Source organism: Takifugu flavidus, chromosome 3, assembly GCF_003711565.1.
Source record: "Takifugu flavidus isolate HTHZ2018 chromosome 3, ASM371156v2, whole genome shotgun sequence".
Taxonomy (NCBI): Eukaryota; Metazoa; Chordata; class Actinopteri; order Tetraodontiformes; family Tetraodontidae; genus Takifugu; species Takifugu flavidus.
Genome location: NC_079522.1, coordinates 12,457,136 through 12,476,331, shown reverse-complemented (window position 1 = coordinate 12,476,331; position 19,196 = coordinate 12,457,136). Strand labels below are relative to the sequence as shown.

At 43.1% G+C, this 19,196-nt stretch overlaps 1 protein-coding gene across 7 annotated transcripts in view; it reads left to right on the top strand.

Moving 5' to 3' along the window:
• LOC130522796 (neural cell adhesion molecule 2-like) overlaps positions 1-19,196 on the top strand; it is a 175,627-nt gene that overhangs the window by 149,716 nt on the left and 6,715 nt on the right. For 3 of the 7 annotated variants that reach the window (XM_057027525.1, XM_057027520.1, XM_057027524.1), the window contains exons 12-16: positions 2,030-2,203; positions 3,559-3,678; positions 4,624-4,745; positions 6,160-6,334; positions 17,348-17,555. In XM_057027525.1, the coding sequence (XP_056883505.1) occupies positions 2,030-2,203; positions 3,559-3,678; positions 4,624-4,745; positions 6,160-6,334; positions 17,348-17,555 (799 nt within the window). Of the gene's footprint in view, positions 1-2,029; positions 2,204-3,558; positions 3,679-4,623; positions 4,746-6,159; positions 6,335-9,300; positions 9,421-9,530; positions 11,434-17,347; positions 17,556-17,988; positions 18,085-19,196 lie in introns of those variants that run through there. The other 4 variants (XM_057027522.1, XM_057027523.1, XM_057027526.1 and 1 more) reach the window with 4 other exon arrangements.

Genomic DNA, 19,196 nt, shown 5'->3' with positions numbered 1-19,196 from the left:
ATTTACTGAAGTACCCCCTAATTTACGGTAGTGCAGGCTAATACACAGTAGTGCAGTCCAATTATCTTTAGTGCAGATTGAATTGCTCTGGCTGCGGAGAAAGGCAGTGAGCAAAAAAGGCTGACCCAATATGTAGTCTTGTGGGAAACAATGTGTTTTGGAAGTTATTCTGACACACACACACACACACACACACAAACGCTCGATAGGAAACACCCATAAGCACGTGTTGGTGTAGGAGAGGATGAGTCAGAAGACAGATGATCTGCAGTGGAAGCTGCACAGGCTCATCACTTACTCACAGCCACTCTCCAAAGCTGAACCTTGAGCTGAAAGTACAGGAATTGAGACCAGCGGTGCTCTAGTAATGAAAGGACAAAGAAAGCCAAACTGCTGGTTTGCTGTCAAAACAGTGATTATTTTTTAAATATAACAATAACATGAAATTAGCTCTATTGTTATAATTAAAGACTTATAGTGTTCTTTGTACCTTTAAGTGTTTTTACCAGCGTGTCTAAATCCGACTACACTTCTTGCTCGATTGGCTTGAATAATTTATGCAACCGGACTTTCTGTCTACAAACAAGTTTGCAGTTGTCAGATTAGGTGACGATTTGCACTGGTTTATTTGTTGTTGACCTTTTTTACGTCACACCACATTAATCCATAAAGTAGCTATCCAGCGAGGTCACAGCCACAGACGAGTTTACGCATCAGTACTTGGCCATTGGTTCACTCAGTTCCAACTGGTTGCTACCCCACAAACAAGGCAGGACATCAATTTATTTGCGTGCATGTGAACACAGTGACATAAGACGTCAGAAGTCAGAGCGAAAAAAAAAAATGTTTTTTCTTTTTCCTTTACTTGATCCAATCTGGTTCTTATTCTGTCAGACAAATTTTGCTTGAGGGAAAGTCTCATTCTTTGGGGCAACAGAGATTGTCTTTGGGAAACAGCTCCTTCTTTAACAAGAGTGGCTTTAAAGAACAGCAGCAGAGGTTGTTTTTTTTTAATTTTACGGCACTTTTATCCATTATTCATTTATCCACTTATTCTCGAGGACGGATGAGTAGAAGGGACAGAGTAGACAATAATTTTCAAGATAACCAAGAAAGTAACGGTGTTTTCTAAATGCCCCTAACTGTTTAGCTCTTGTACTATCAGACGAAGCTATGTTTCACTTTATTCACTAGCTCAGAGAATTAACTGATTGTTGTTGTGAAGGCTTATCTTTCTTCTTTAAAAGAATACATTAGCGCCTGAGCATGCACACCCATACATACATACATACATACATACATGCATACATACATACATACATACATACATACATACATACATACATACATACATACATACATACATACATACATACATGCATACAGCATGAACCGAATTATGACAAAGTTATGCAAAAAATCAGTGCAAACAAACCAGATGCAGAACAAAAGTTTCAGGCTCCAACAAATAACTGAGTCATCTGCATAAATATACACCCTCTGTTTGTCTCAACAAATTTAATCTACGCATTTTTAAATCTACTGAACACATTTTGTGATGCAGGACAATAAATAGTGAAAATCCAGTAATGAGAATGTTCTACCAGCTCATCTTTCTCTTTTATTGTTCAGTCAGCATACAAAGCAAAACAAAAGTGTTGTTAAATCAACAGTGAAGCGCTTACTTGACCACAATGGATTTAGCTTTTTATGCAAAGATAAAAGTGTGTACACAAGCATATGTGTGCATATAACTGAGGCTGCATTCAATAATAAACATCTGTTATAAATTTGGCCCTTCAGCTAAAGTTAATGTGACTTTTCCACATGTTTAATTATTAGTTTGAGCAAGGTGGCTACTTAATTTGTTTTATACAACCTTTTTATGGCCTTCTTATTTATATTATTAAAAGTTTAGGAGACTTTCTGTATCTGTGAGCTGTGAACCCAACAAACGTAGTTTAGCAGGGAACTAGCGGGAACTGAAGGTAATGGCCTTTAAACGGATTTCATTATTCTGTCATTTCAGATGTGCCATCAAATCCATACTCGGTGCGACTCTCGGCTGTTTCCCAGCGCCTAGCAACTGTCACCTTCATGAAGCCCGACTCGCATGGTGGCGTCCCCATCAGCTACTACCTGGTCCAATACAAAGAGTTTGGCTTACAAGACTGGAGGGATGTCAAGTCCCACAGCATTCAGAGTGAGTCTGAATTTCCATCAGTGCTGCATTTCCTGGGCAGTTTTAAATGCCAAGGATTCTCTTCAGAATCAAACCCACAGTATCAATGGGTGCATTTGTGCCACAATGTGATGTGCACCCCTCCAGAAATGTCCACATGCTCTGCTTCTCAGGTATTTCCTCCTACACATTGCAATAATAATGGGCTGGATTGTTTCCTAATGCTAGCAGACCACTCTGAGAGGCACTAATCAAATAACTGTAGAAATACAAATATTTGCAAGACCTGCTACAAAGACGGCCAGAAAGTCACACGGAAAGAAATTGTGTTAAACATGGTGCCAGACTCTGCACGGAGCAAATTATATTTAATGTTCACCTGTCACATGGAATAAAACATAAACACCACAAGAGTGTCGCAGCTGGCACTTCAGGCGATGGTTTGTCACGTCAGGTCGTATCAGATGTTCGGACCAGACTACAAATCGACAGACCAGTCAAACCAAAGCAGAGGCTGTATCGCATGATCCCTCAAAGCTCGATCCTGACACGTTTTTCCCTCAGAACGAAGCTCCGACTTCTCGTGCAGACCGTGTCATAACAGGTGGAAGGGCCAGTTCCTGCTCCTCTACTCCGTTCTCACACCAAATTGATTTTTGAGCCGGCGGAAAATACACGGTGAGGTGAAGGCTGGATGGCTGGATAAAGAAATGGGAGCTGGAGGAGTAATGGGCAGCCGATAAGCACGACTGACAAACCTGAAGGGCTTATCACTAATATTCCTCATTGCACAGTCAATTACTAGATGGAGATGCCAAGAGGTGAATGCTAAATAGTTCTAACAGTTTAGTAACATTTGGGCCAGATAAGACCCGGCTGGTGAGCTGTGCTGCCGCAACATCCAGGCGTGTTTGAGACGTTCGCTCACAGTCCGAAAAAGTGACCCTCTAATTCTAAAGTGGAGAAATAGTTTTTTGTTCCTGGAGTAAAGAACCACCAAGAGGCTGTTGTTACAGTTTTGACTATTTAATGTGGCATGCTGACAGAGCGGCCAATTAGCAGGCTGAACCTCAGAACGCGGCTCTGCAGACAGACTGTGTGGATAAAAGGGAATCTGCAATGGGCTCTTGCACTGATGTCATGTTTGCTTCAGAAATCAATACAGATGTCAAATGTCAGTACAATTCTAATTGTCTTCAATAATGAGGGCATTTTGCACTCGTGTTCAGTTAGAGTAGTTTAGATAACATTCTACACAGACAAAACAGGAATATACTCCGTGCACAGCCTTCTTCTTCGTCAAGAATTACAAAAATCGTGGCAATGGTGGTGTTGTAATAATGGTGGTCATGTACTCTAACCTGGTCTCTCCCCAGCGACCGTGGTGTTGATGGGACTGGAGCCCAACACGACCTATGAGGTTCGAGTGGCAGCCGTCAATGGGAAGGGCCAGGGGGAGTTCAGTCACACGGAGGCCTTCCAGACTTTACCCATACGTAAGATGCTTATCTCTTAATGTGCTCACAGTCAATAATGTCGATGCTGACATACAGCGGGAGGGAAAACTTCAGAATAGCTCCACAAAACATTTATATTTGGATTTATATGAAAAAACAGTAGGGCGTGAACATAAATGGGAGCACCCTCTTAAGAAATATATTAAGAGATTGAGCGCTTTGGTCAAATGGTACATATTTACGACTTTATGAAAGTCTGTTGTTAAAGCTCGGTCTTATTGGAACCTGAAACAGTTTCCTTCAAATCTGTCTTGACCTGCTGTTTTTAAATTACGAACCGCAGAAAAAAATATTTAAGTAATGAGTCCAGCGCTGCAGGACGGCAGTAAACATAAGCAGCCCTGTAGAAAAATGCATTTCTGTGGTTAATGTCTTACAGCACTGCAGTTGCTGAGAATTGGTGCTGGAAAGACGACCCAATTAGCAAAATGCAGCCAATAATAAGGCGCTCTTGTCAACATTAGTTATATGCAGGCAAAGGGAGTTGCCTTCTAATCTGAATTTAATTCAGCTTAAAAGCATCTCTCTGCTTGTACTGCATCCTTATCTCATATCTCACATTGACACCTGCTCCCCTGCCTGCCTTCCAGCGGCACCACACACACACCCTCAGACTTCTATCTTTGTGAGGACTTCCATAGAATACATTGTCCAACTTCTTACCCTAACCAGTCCAACTGACCTAAACCCAAGACCAACCCAATGTCTTCACCCTCAGTTAAGACATTGTCAGTTAAGGCAGTCCTTTGAAGTTGTGAGGACCAGCCAAAATGTCCTCACTTCCAAAAAACATCCTTACTTTGCTACTAGAATGAGTATTTTGGCACTCGAAATGTAGCCGATACAAGAACACGTAACATTCACACACTGTTTTGAAGCATCTCCTAAAGCCACCCCCCACCCCCGCCCGCTTCTGTCCCTCAGGAGAGCCAAGTCCACCTGCGGTGCATGGCCAGAGAGGAATGGGTAAGGCCTACCGACTGGGGCTGGTCAAGCAGGACGATGGCGGAATGCCCATTGTGGAGTACATTGTTAAGTATAAAACGGTGAGTCTTTGTAGGATTTTGCATCTGTGTTTAATCTGATCTGCTCTCCAGAAATGAGTGGATCCTGTTGTCTCTTTTTATCCCCCCATATGCGACCCTTCTCTTGTACTTAATATTAATGAACAGTTTGGGAAAAAGCTCCACAAACCTAGTATTTTCTGTGGTTTGGTTTACTGTTGCCAAAATCAACAAGGCCAGCTGAGACAGAGGAGGAATCTAAGGGGGAAATGTTCCTCTGCCTCTTTCATTTAGAACTAAGATATTTTCTCTCAGATGAAATAATAATTCATAACAGCTCAAAAATATTGATTTTTCTTTTTGTTTGAGAGTGACATCGGATGTGACATTGTCACAGGCCTGGCATACTTAGAGAAGTTTTTTTTTTTTCATTTAGAAGTCTGGTAATTTGTCTCACGTGAAAAAAATTCAATAATTAATCAAAACAGCTGAAAAGCATTTTTCTTTCTGTTTGCCAAAATAGTGCCACAGGATGTGACATTGGGACTCCAGTCTCCCTCCAGAAGAGCACATGTGACTCACTGCTTTAATACAGTACTTTTGACTGAATTGTAAAATTGTAAAATTAAAAGGTTCTACTCAGGAATCATTATTTTTTAGTGTGTGCTTCACTTAATATTTCTGCTACAAATGAGAGTGCATGCTAGCTCATCCACCCACCCATTTAAGTAGAAGAGTTTTTGTGTGTGTAAAATAGCAAAATTCAGCTTTAGCTCACAAGATAAGGCGAGCGGTGAAACCAGAATAGATGGCTTTGCTACAGGAATCTCTCCACAGGACTGAGTGGATTTGAGCTGGTCCAAATCTCAAATCTGGCACGTTGGCAACTACCATTCAAGCATCCAAGCAGACCCCTCTTTACACTGTAATTGTGACAGTGTGTTAAAAACCACCACAAAACCCAAGACAAGACAGAAAGCGTGCAGACTCATCGTACTCACCTGACAAACCAGGCCAGTGTTCACCACGTCTCCACTGGGCACACAATCGCATCCATCCATCAAACATTCAGAGGAGTGCAGGTGCAGTCTTCCGGCCTGCCTCTGCCGCTCCCAGTCTTGTGTTTGGGCTGAAGAAAGAGGGAAACAATGAAGGGAGAAAGAAGGATTAATGATTTAGGGAGACGGTAAAAGATAAAAAGCTAAAAGAACCACAAAGGTCTCTGTGAACTTCCCAAAAACAAATGCGGCAGTGTTTCCTGTGGAAATAACCTTCCGAATCTCTAATTACACAACAAACCCTGCAAAGAGTCTGATGCTGTTTATCACATTAAAGAGCATTCCGCAGACTTTCCTTTGATGCTTGCAGACAAAAAGGAAACGTTGAGCACCGATTAAGGTTATTTTTGTGAGGGAGCGAAGCTTTTACTCTCCCATTTTCTCTTCCCTCATGCCAGGATAAAGAGGAGCAGTGGATGACCAAGCTGGTTCCTGGGGCAAATGACTTTGCGATATTGCAGCCGCTGCAGTGGAACACAAGATACGAGGTGGAAATCACAGCGCGCAACGTCAAGGGCCTATCAGAGCCCACCTTCTATCAATTCTTCATGCCACAGGAACCCGATATTACAGGTAAAAGCATGCTTTCAGGAAGTGCTTATAATTCGTCTTTTGACTCCCTTTTTTTTCCCCATTTCTTGCCTAATTTTATAAGTTATTTCCTCTTTTTTAATTTGCGGGGATATTGTGTTATTGTGCAAGCCACAGGAAGGACGTTTAGCTCTCTGGTAACAACAGTCAGCCTGTCAGATAAATGCAGCATTGCGGCGCTGCACCGTCGCTGTGTGAAGAAATGAGGCTTCTGTGTGTGGAGAAATTGGCACCTGTGATTCTACTGCCTTGAATTTCTCTGCCACATCGTCGCCAAATGACGTCAAAATCTTGGAGGCACCTCAAAAATTCTTTGGCTCTTGTTGTCCTGAAAAGCTGTATGTGACTCCAAGGTAAAAATATCATTATAGCGGCGCTGAAAATCACTATTTGATCAATTATCTGCGGATAAAATGATATTTACTCAGGTTATTTGGAGTTTAGAACACTCTTGCTTTTGTTCCCTCAGTTGTTTTCAATGCTGCCTGATGGGCAGAGAGCGACCACGTTCAGCCCATAATGAAAACGCTTTTTATGTGGCTCGTCTCAAGTGCTGGCGTCTGAACTGATCTTACCCACGCTGTCTGACGAGGTTATGATGGAACGGTTTTCAGCATGGAGGTGAAGAGGCACCCTCAACCATCCGTTTTGTGTTGGGTGCCAAAGCCAAAGAAACCAGAATATCACCTGCACAGCAGATGATAAAAGCTGGATACAAAGCAGATGCTTCTGAAAGCTCCCGTCAGGTCACCTCGTCCAGTACAACCCGTCTGTTTAGAAGATTTCAGGGCAGAGAAAGTTCAGAGACAATCAGTGTTCCTGTCAATCACTGATCCAGCCCGTGAGTCAGCACCACCGCTGATCGCAGTCTTTCACAGTTCAGCATTTGTCGGGGGTCAAAATTCCTTCAGCTCCTTGTCGCAGAAGCTGTATCAAACAGTGCCAAGTGGTTTGAGTCCTTTTAGTAAATTTTCTGGTTGAGGGTTGGACACTTTAGGTCAACCTCTCCAAAGTGTGATTTATCCTCAGGTTTATTTTTTTCAAACTTCCACCAGGAGCCTTTGGAGACATTCTGCAGATGCATTTCACTTCTCGAGAGGCTGGGATGTTTTCTTGTGTGTGTGAAATGACACTGGCCCTTTAAAACTGGTTTAGACTACCAAACAGGTGCTTTGAGAAGTTCTTCAAACCAAAACTTTTTTACGCTATTTTGAATGTAGTGTGGATACAAAACACAAGGCTCACTTGGGTCTGCTCCTTTCCCGGCGTTTTCACTACAGAACCTTGCGTTCAAAGGTTCTGCTTCTCAGCTGTTCTCAGTGTTGGTATCGACCTCCCAGACCTGTACAAATAAACAGCAACAAACATTGGTATCACACCAGTGCCTGCCTCAGAGTAACCACCCACAAATGAAAATACCCTCAGGCTGGTTTTTACCGTCTACTTTTCCTTCTTCTTATCTGCAGTTATCATGCAGTTCCCCTGTGGTGGTTTTTGCAGCTCTGTAGTTTATCTATAACTGCCGATTGGTAATATCACATGTCTTAATCCAACATTAAACTTTACTGTACTGTGATTAATGATTGGGGGAAATGCAGTGCACATATAACAACCTACAAAATCAAGGGAGAAAAAGCAGAATAAAACTGGGGTTAAGTAGTTCCTGCATGCGCTGTAAAACCATAGTCATTAAATTAGGAATTCTGTTTGGAGTGCTCCAAAAACTCCACTTTGGTGATTTTTAAAAAGCCGAGGAAACTTTTTTAATCATCCAGTCAACTCAACCAGTGTTTTACATTCAGTGAACTTAAAAGGCAAACATAGAATTTCGTTTTAAAGTGTGCAGTCTTTAGATTTAAAAACTGTCTATGGTTGTTTGTTTTTTTTAGCATGATAACTTGTACATTTCTGGTACTTTTAGAGACAACACAGACTTGTCTTTGGGTAGTGGAGCGAATTTTTACCGCATGTTGCGGACACAGTTGTGCCTCATGCAAAGTTTATGTGTTTGTTTGTCTTTGTGCTTAATGTCCCAGAAAAAAGATGAAAAGTGTCATCTTTAAAATACCATTCTGTTCTCCTCCTCCTCCTCTCTTCATCCCTCGGTTCTCCCATGGTGCTGCTTTGCAATTCTGCACAGAAGAAGAGAAAATGCTTTTGCATGGCTAGTCGAGCTCATTTTTCATTCGGAACACCAGCAGCTCACACGAGCCAGTACACAAACACGGGCATCTTTCTCAGCTCTGTGTCGAGTCGGTGTTGAAGGTTACTGTTCTGCCTCATGAAAACTGCACCTTTGTTTGTCTCGTGCTTAATGTTCCAGGAGGCTTCTCATTTTCAGGTCCTCTCGGTTATTTTGGCTAGCATGCTAATGGTGCACGTGGGCAGCATGCAGTGGTGCTGCAAGCGGGAAGTCACGTGGTGTTTTAAAAAAGGGCTATTGCAGTCACGTCCACTTGAAGACCTCCCATCCTGCTTGCCCCTCTTAGCCTGTTGTCACATCCATTTCTGCTGTTTAGGATGGAGCGTGTGTTTGCCTGGGTCATTGCTGTACCCGCTAAATGTACCAGTGAGAGCGGGTGCTGCGTTTTAAACTGAAAACATGAGCACATGAGCGTGAGGGGAAAAATGCCAAGCTTAAGGAGGGTCACTTCACTTTGGCTGTCCTCCCTCATTAGCCAACAGCGGTGCATCGCAGGAAAGAGCACAGCCGAGAGACACAGAAATGGATTCTCTTGTTTTGTTTTTTTGCTTCTATTTTGAAGGAGAGTCATGCCAGCAAGCTTTTGGCCCCAGCTGGACTCACAGCTCTGCTTTTATGGGAGCTTGAGCCACCAGAGAATCACTCACACTTGGTCTTTCCACACTGCAGTCTCTACTAAATCAGAGTAAATCCAGCAGAAGATCACTCCAATTTACAGTCTTATCATGTCATTTTATTTCTGCAGTATTTCCGTTAAGTGCGAGCTTCAATCACAACCTCTTCCAGCCAAAAGCGATGCCCAGTCGTATGATCTCCAACAGAACATCGATCGCCCTTCTGCAGTCAATTTGAAGGGGGGAAGAAGGTCTTGATTCAGCTCAATCAGCAATATCAAATGTGAAAATCTGCCATTTGCAATTATAGACTGACTCTTCGTCGCTTTCTGTTTTGTTTTTTCCTGTCTTTCTCCCACAGACACTCTTGTCCAAGCACACAGACCCCGACACAAAAATAGATTTGCACCATAGGTGTTTCTATCTCTCACCAACCAATTTCTCTCTCAATTCTACCTCAATGTATAATGCATTTGAAGGCTATTGAATTGGATTTTTTTACCCCCTCCTCCTTCTATTTTTAGTTTGTACAGTGCTGCATAACCTTCTGCCCTCCTCGCAGAGTTCTTTAAGCAAAAATGCATTGCTCCCTTTGCCTACATTTCAGTTTAATCTCCTTTCCTTAAAGTTTTTCTTTTCTTTTTTCATTTTGAATCAATATTTGCACTTTCTCCATCGACAGCTCGTGCATATATTTGTTTACTTTTGCTCTTTCTCAAACATTATTTTGGCAGAGCTTACCTTCAGCTGAAAGTCACATCTATGAGAGGAGCATATTTGATTAGCAGGTGCGCTTTATACTTTCCTTTAAGGAAGCAGCTTGTGTGACAACCGCGTCTCCACATGTCTCTTTTGCAGAACAGATATTTGGGATGGTGATAAAGGTCTTTAAATACAGCTCTCATGTTGCAGGCAGGGACACATTGCTGTTTTGTTTCCAAGGCAAATGTAGTATTAAAATCAAAAATGGGCTAGTTGTTTACCATCCCAATTCCAAGGTCTGTCATCACAGTACAAAATTCGTTGAGGTGAAAGAAACTGGTAGATGTTTCATCTCTGATGTCCAGAGGAGCTGTACTAATGGAAGCTCAAGGACAGAGAAACAAAGCCAAGACTCTGTCATCCCGTTCGCTGTTTCCGAAAAACTCATCTTTAGCAAGCGTCGCATTCATTTTCAACTCAAGCCTGGCAACGCTCTGAGGAAGAGGTTGGTCCACCTAAAGGACAAAAGACCAGGGAAGAAACAGAGCTGTCCATCTGCTGAAACCAACCGTCCGCTCAGCACAGGACAGCCAACTCCTCTGGACAAGACTCACCTGTTGACCTGCACCTCCAGGTCAAAGGTCCCCCAGTGGAGGACAGCATTGTGACGGGTTTAGCCAGAGCAGACAGATGGGGTAAAAGAAAAACAGCCATCATTGACGCAGAACAAAACCTGTGTTTCTCTGTGAAGCCCCACTTCACCAAGGTGTATGGTCGTATATGATTCTGTTGATTTTTGGAGTTGTTGGTCTTATCAAAAACCCTCTAAATAGAAAATCCATTAATCCATTTTTTCTGTCAGAGCTCTTCATGAATTAATATCTAAGGTTTTCTCTCTACTCCACTTTCTCTCCAAAGTCAAACGTTTCCTCAAAATGAAGTCACAAATCAGAGTGGGAAAATGCTTTTTTTATTGCTGCCCCTTACATTAATCAACTCGCTCATAAATTTTGCAAATGAAAGTCATTTCTAAGGCGGCCTGTAAAGAGATCTCTGGATTTTCTTCTAGGCCTGAACAGAAACGAGACAGAAAAGCAGCATTTTTATTTTTGAATAGTGTTACATTTTATGAGTTTAGTTTTTATTTAATGTTTTTTTGGGGGGCACATTGTGTACTATTAACACAACAGTAGACTTCTCAATAATCCTGATGTAGCTGCTTGATCTTCTAAATCTGTTATGCGATTCAGCTTCTTTTTTAAAATGAGCAAATGTTTTCCTATGTATTGGAAACAGACCTTATTTTGTTGAAACGTTCTATAAACTACCACAGCACCACTAATTTACATTACAAACAGTTTCACAAAACTATTTTTCTTTGAATGGCATCCACTGCAGGTCTCTATACAGCTCAAAAGAGGGACGTAGTGAAGTGGAAAAACCGCACTGCATTGTGGTCCTGGCGAAGTGCATTTACTCCAGCTGCTCGTGTTGCGTTCTTTTAACAAGTTCAAATCATGGCGCAAACATGCTGCGTCATTAATCGCCACATTTGCTTTGGCTGTTCTACACGTAGCATTTAGTAGGCTGCTATCGTTAGCTACGGCCACATCTGTCCCCTTAAAACATAGCCTCGATACCTTTACAAAATATATCGGGCTCCGTTCACTGGAAGCAAATGCTCAACTCTAACAAAGATCGAGATCCAAAAGACGTTTAATAAGGCAGAAACAGGTTGGTACAGGGGAGGTCAGGCAAGAAACACAGTATATAACCAAAAGGTAAACGAAGATAGGTTAAATTGACAGTGGAAATAGTCATACACTCTGGATTAGGCAAGGAAACAAAGCTTGGACAGCAACACTGGGACAAGACAAACTCGATGACCAAAGCAAAGACTGGGGAATCAATGCAAGACAGAGCTGGAGACAATGAGACACAAGACACAGGCAGAAGTGACAACAGGCAAGAAAAAAGGAAAGCAGAACGTGCACAGGTCAAACTAGGAAAACTTGGAAAGAATATTGCTTAAAATGACAAAACACACGCTCTGAAAACAGGCTTATTTTGTTTGGTAATCCCTGGTTCATTCCAAAGACTCCCTGCTTTTAATGTTATCTTTAAAGATCAAGGTAGAGGTCCTTTAATCACTTCTGGAAGCAGCAATTACCCAAAGATGGACCAAACTTCTTTGAAGTCTCCCGGTTCTTCCTCTAAGAATGTCATATCCTTTTAAATGAAAAGCATCTTTCATTTCTTTTTGTTTTGTTTTTCGCTCATTTCACCAGGTGTCAGATCTGCTTCCTCTCACGACGTTCCCAAAAATGGGTTAATCTGTGTCCCACCTCGCGGCCCGCGAATCAAACATTGGTTTAGATGCTGCAAAGCGAAATAAAAAAAAATCCTCCAGTGGAAAAGGAGCATTTTGGACAAGTCATATCCTGAAATGATTGCATTTATTCCTCTGCAGACTTGTAGCTCCTTTCTGCCTGATCAATGAATGCCTGTTAGGACATCATTAATCCAGTCGCTTCCCCTCAGATCAAATCGAAAGACGATCAATCATGGCTCAGGCCTAATGACTTTTCACTGTCAAATTGAGATGTGTGTGAATTGCTTCAGGTGCCACATAAACATCTGAATCCTGAACAAATGGATTGAAACAGCTAATGGGCCTATACATCAACGACAGTCAAATGATGTCAGGAAAAGGGTTAATAGAGCAGGGAAACAAGGATTAATGGCCTCTGTTTTTGCAGGAATTAGAGAGTTTTTTGAAACTCAAGTGGCACCAAACAAATGAGTTATTTCTACCAGATGTCCAGGTAAACACAGCAGTGATAACAATCAAAGTTGCAATTACAGCTAATACATAAAAACAACAAAGGACAGACAAACACATTCTCCTCCTAAGAATGTTAAATTACTTCCTCATCCTGAGCTGCAAGTTTATTGGAAACACTTGTCTCGGAGCCTCTTCGCTGAGCTTCAACACTGGGAAATTTGTCAGAGGCTTCACGAAATAGTGCCTGAATAAAATGCAATTGGTGCTCCAGCCCCAGAGTCACAGTGGGAAAGATCCTGTGTGAGTTGCGCATTCATTGCCAACAATGCTGGAACATCTGGGTTCTTTGTGAGTTTGGCTGAGAGGGAACGGCACTTCTACTGTTGGGAGACAGTCAGAAATGTCACCTAAAATCTTTAGGTTCTCGCCAAAGCCTCCTCAGCTGTGACTCGTGGAACAGTCTTCCAATAAACTAAGCTGTACAGTGCAAAAAAATAATGGAGATATAATTACAGAGCCAGAAAACAGGTGTCACAGAGGGTTTGGCTCATCTCGGGGTCACGTGTTGTAGCCAGAGTCAACAACAATATTACGGACAACAGATATCAAACCCACGTTGGTCTGTGGTGTCAACTGTTTCAATCAGCTTTGCTCAGACATGAGCCTGGCCTGACAGGAAGAGGCTACCTTGACCTGCCCTGATGTGTGTGTGGGTGTGTATATATATATACTGTATATACTGTATATACTGTATATGTGCATCAATGAAGAGAGGAGCTGATGGAAAGTGATGATAAACTGACCCAGTTTCTGAAGTTATTATTAGACATATGATGGTTGTAAATTGTCTGTTGAATGGAAGAAAACATAATGTCCATTCAAACGTGCGCACCCTTGAGCATGGATATTCTCCCCAGTGGACAATGAAACCCCAAGAAGGGAGACGAACTCGCTTATTTATTAATAATATGTGGCAAAAAGTATATTTTGTTTTTTGATGACAAATTCTTTTAAAAAGCAACTATTCTTGTTTTGGGTGAAAATAATCTGATGGTTCCATGTCTTCAGCCTGATCTCGCCACAGCGTTGTCATGATTTAAGGAACACTATTTTTTCAGTCCTTGTTAGCACAGAGCTAAAAGACGGCTAAAACCACAGTGATGCCAGCGGAGCCTTGATCCCTGCAGGTCACTCGTCATTGCATTTGAAGTTGCAGCTGCTCCGCGGCGGCAAATGTTTACATCTTTATGATTTCAAAATCAGACAGCTTTAAATGACAAATCCTGTTTTTCTATGTGTCTTAGAGAAAAGGAGAAAATAGCTTTTCTTGACAGACTCATGGCACATCTGCAGAGGGGCCCTGGCAGGCACTTTATCACTCTGACCCGTGGGTTATTACAGGAGGATGAGGACGTTCACAGCCGCCGCTGGCGCCAGATTGATCACAGATGATCATTCAGCACTCAGATGAGGGCACATTTGCCCTCTATTTTCTAAAGGAGACCCTCACATAGGAAGGGCTGCACTGCTTTTCTGCACTCTGACATTATAAATCACCAACTGCGCTGTGGGCCAACGCAGGAATATTTGTTTTGAACAGTGCAGATTGCCAAAGTCAGTATATTATGTATAAACATAATTTCCTCTTGTTTTCCTCCCGTCGTGGCATTTCTTCACGAGCTGTGTTTGGGTGCTGGAAGGCACCTTGGTTGCTAACTTGAGCAGTTTGACTTGAGGCCACGCGTTCCTTCAGCTGCGTTTCATCTCTGTTTATTAAATTTAAAGTTAAGCCGCTCGGCATGCCTTAATTCCTTGCGTGGAAATCTGAGCTGTTTCACTGTGGAAGGCATCTTGTTTCTGGTTTGAAGTAGAAAATCTGTGCATAAATATTGACTTACAGTAAAGGCACTTTTACAATATTTTCTTTTTCACTCTTTTCATTTGGGACCCCATACAGATAGTTCACCTGGTACCAATCTTGGCTTCTGAAAGGAAGAGAGAAGAAGCACGCTGTTGTTTCAATCATCTATACAAATGTACTTGGTGTCTGGAATATAGCCAATGGCTGGTCTTCCGTCAAGTCCCCCTCGGCATGTTTTGCACTTTTGTGCCACCGTAAAATTCTAATCTCTACTTGGCGTGTTCCCGAATGTCTCATCATGTCCTAAAGCGCTGCAAGTAAAGAAGTGCATGAAAAGCGCTCTGTTTGTATGATTAAACATTCATTTGACACACAGGCGAAGCTGGAAACTTGATCATAACCTGCTGCTTTCGACTTGCTTGTTTTCTGTTCTTAATACAATTGTTCTGCATTAAGGTATTACAAGAGCCCCGTGATTTGCAATGTCATGAGTGTTTGAAGCAACAAATTTCAACACGGTGTGAAAGCTTGAGGGTGCTACAGTTTTGCAAAAAAACGGTTGAGTGTGGCTTAACGAAAAAGATTAGCATTCCCTTTGTCTCCTGTAATTTGCGGCTGCTTTGTGGGGACTGGAAAGGTGTTGTTTACCACCTCTGAATCTGCGGTTTTGCAAATTAACTCAGATAAGCCTTTAGAAGGTGAGATATGAAACCTTAGCCTGGAGCTGTGAGGAAGTATTGATCCAACATGCAAGTCTCAAGTCCCATAACCCGGTTTTGGGAAAATACAGTGTTTTAATTAGAGTTGCTATCACCGTGAGGCGTTTGTGGCTCACCATTTGCCTCCTTCGGCTGCAGAGTTAAGAACATGGAAGAATGCTTTCGGGTGTGAAATGAGCTTGCTTCCAGCGGAGCAAGTATGAGTTGGTAAGTGTCTCCTCTCTGCTGTAATCTGCAGGTTTTGTCAAACCGCTTCAATGAGCCATTGTTCAGCATTATTGCTCCATTTATGCCCAGTTTGTGTGTCCGTATGGTGCATCTTAGGGCAGAAAGAAACCATATTCCATACAAAATGTGCTCTACTTGATTTAATATTTAAACATAGTGGAAACGCGCCATTTAACAGTTAGATTTACCTGATGGGGGTCCAGGCCAAGTCCAGCTGAGGGTCACACAGAGCTGCCAGAGAAGTTCATGGATGTCTGATATTTGTCAGCTATTTGTGTTGCGTTGCTGATGAACATGCAAGCGCACCCAGAAGAACTGTGTTGTTTTTGAATAGCTGTTTTAAATAATTAAGCTTCTTTGTCTCTTTTTGTCATCCAAAATTAAACAGAAAGGCTCCATTCATTGCACAGGTGAATAATCCATCAAACCCCTTCAGATATCTTATCTCTTCCTACACAGAGGCGGCAGAAACACAGCTTTACAGCTCGCCCATCTCTGGGCGCTTCCCCCTTCTCACTGGTGGCCCACATAAGAGCAGATCGACGCATAGCAGTGATTCCATTTACATGATGCAGAAAAAAGCAGAAAATGTCCAGGTTTCGTTGCTGCTGCGCCTTTCGTTTACACGAGAACGGTGCACGGGGTGAATCCGCAAACGTAACGATCGTTTACATCTCCGTGTTCACAGGGAACGCTGTTTTCGGTGAAAACGCTGATGCTGATAGCACGTCTCAGTCCTGTGCACACGCTTTCACCTGTTTCACTGCAAACTAGCATCGCCAACTCCTGGCCTGTCTTGCTGGCTGCCATTGTTTGAGTTGTTAGCGCGGATGCGTGCGAACGTGCGTGGTTTTGACACCGTCTCCATGAGAACCCAGAGTGCTTCTGAAATCGCAAATGAAAAACCTTTCTGCTTCTGGCGACAACGTTGATGCGTAAACATGGCCTCGGTCTTCCGTGGCTGATTACTCCTGGCAAGATCTGACCTCCAGCTGTCAACACTGATCCTACAATAGAGGCTTTGTTAGCGCTACCCTACAATCACTTAAGGACAAAACTGTGTTTAGCTCTGCCCATCATGGAGTTTCTGACACCTTTATTTTGTCATTACACAAGTCGAGCTCCGCTGCTGGTTCCCGCCTGCTCCGCGTGTTCCTGGAGGGCAGAGTGGTGTCAGCTCAGGCAGAACATTTTAATTCTAAACCTCAGATTCCAGCGCTTCTGCATGCTCACAGCCGGAGACGGCGAAATAACCTCGGTGGAGTCGGTCTTGCTGATGGACGTTACCTTGAACCATTGTTGGAAGCAGAAATGTCTTCTGGAACCAGAGGTGTTGATCTGAAGGACATGATGTGGAGCGTTCACTCAGGTCGTGAGGTTAAACACTGCTACACGATAGAATGTGTGTTGCTCTGAAGATTGCGACCAGTAAAATGCACCAGTCTAGGTCAGGTCTTAACAGAAGCTGTGAATCTTATCACATGCAAGCAAATCACACAGCGAAGTGCTGCAGGTTTGAGAAATTTCCTGTTGAAATTCATTTTTTTCCTGGAGGTGGCTTTGAGGAATCTCAGTAATAATTGAGCCCTTCGGCAAAGGATACCCTAAACTGGAGGTTCTGTGGATTGTCATGGTGTTAGCATCCACCCGGGAATTCTTTGAATTTTCTGTTGTTTTCAGAAAACCGGAGTGGGAAAAATGTGGTGGGTGGTGTTCCGGGTACAGCCTGTCCCTGCTTGTATGTCTCTCTGTGACATTCCTGATTCTTCACGCCACACCTGACCTCTTCTAACACAACTACGTGCGCTACAGAAGAAGTCCAAACTTGCTAACGATGTTTTCCTCTCCCCTCCCTCTCGTGTGTCTGTGCTTCCCTGCCTTAGCAGAATCCCTGTTCAGCGGCCTTGGGCTGGGGACGGTGGTGGGCCTGGGCCTGGGAGCGCTGCTGCTGCTCCTCGTGGTGGTGGATGTCAGCTGCTTCTTCCTGCGTCATTGTGGCCTGCTGATGTGCATCACGCGCACGCTCTGCAGCAAGAAAACAGCTACCAGTGGCAAGGGCAAAGACATGGAGGAGGGCAAGGCTGCCTACCTGTAAGTGATTCTGCTCTGCGGTAATATTCCTCTGTCTCTAGTAACTGAAGGCTTTGATTTACAGTCAGGGTGCGTCAATGTTTGCCAAGTCATTCATGCTTGCGGAGAGAGCATCTGCTGTGGGTGTATCTTGATGCTTGTGGGTGACGTCGGGTCATTCTGGCAAATACTGCTTCTGCACTATAATTTAGAGCTTTATTTATTTATTTATTTTCAAAACTAAACACCTTTATATGTTCCCAATCTGAGAGGCAAGTTAAATAAAACTTTTTGGTGTCAGGGCTGTTACTGTGAACTGTTCTAAGCTTTCTGTTCCTTTTGTTCTCAGTTTGGCTTCTCAAGAACCTCTCATGTACAGCCTAGAATTGTCTAAAAACCTCTTTATTGTGGAGAACATAAGAAAAAACAGACTTATTCTCACTATTTACTGTAGGTACACCTACAACAGCCGCCCAACCACCCTTTCAGCCACAGTATGTCTCTGATTATGTCTTCTTCACTAGCATCCATGCGTCTCATATAAAGTGCTGTGAGTTCACCTCTGAGCTACCTCGCCTGCATGCTCTTTTACACGTGCATGTGTGTGAGACAAGCTGTTTGTCTTTTTTTGTTTCCACTGTGCACGAAATCACCCTGGGATCACCGCATGTATGTGTGAAATGACCAGTCACAGAGGAAGTGCTCCCTCTCCATCCATCTAAAAAAAAATCCATGAAAGTCATGGCACTATCGATTTTCAGACGTAATCTCAACTATTTTTAGCAGGGTGCCAGTCAAACTGGGCTTTTATGAGACAGCACCCACACAGTGTGATTCATCAGCTCCAGCAGTGCCAGTTTTGTGTTCGTGCTGTCATTGTGCCGCACCCGTCTGGGCTGCAGAGGGCACAGTGGAGTGTCGACGCTTGCTGGATCGCTCTGCTCACAGCGCCAAAGGGCTGACTGACCGCCTGTCTGAACTGCATTTACAGATGGCCACAGAGAGAGAGGAGCTAACTGTAAATACTGCTGCTTGGTTATGACGCTGTCGGAGCGGAAGCATCGCCTCAGTCACGTCTCAAACCTGACTCACATGATTTGACATGGCTGTAGGAGGTAGCTGCCATAGCCATGACAACGGCTGTGAAAACCAGACTCTTCTTACACAAATAGATTTGGTTTTCAGAGTTACTGTAAAGAGAATGGAGTTGGTGCTGAGAGTCTAGATGTTGTGAGTGGTAGAACTTTGTCTGAGGAACAACATCAGGCTCACACTGAGGAACAAGTTGGAAGGCACAGCTCAAAAGCTGTTTGTGACCACCATTTTAGCTCCTTAAGGTACTGTGAATAGGCACAAACCAGGGCTCGTTATCTATCTCTTCATGAACTGTGTTCCTTCAGAAGTGTCCTTGGCAATGACTCCAACATGTCGACAGTGATGGAACACTCTATACTGACTGTGAGAATGAATGTAAAATTGAAAGGTTTAGATAAGAGCATAAACTAAGGCGCTGGGACGTGTTGTGGTTTAGACGGCAGGGAACCTAATTTATCTCTGTGCAAAGAAGGGATTGTTGTCAGCCTTCCTGGCCGGGCGTAGATGGCCTTCTGCCTAATTAACATCAGCAAAGGGAAGAACGAATCGCTCCTGCTGTGCTGCAGT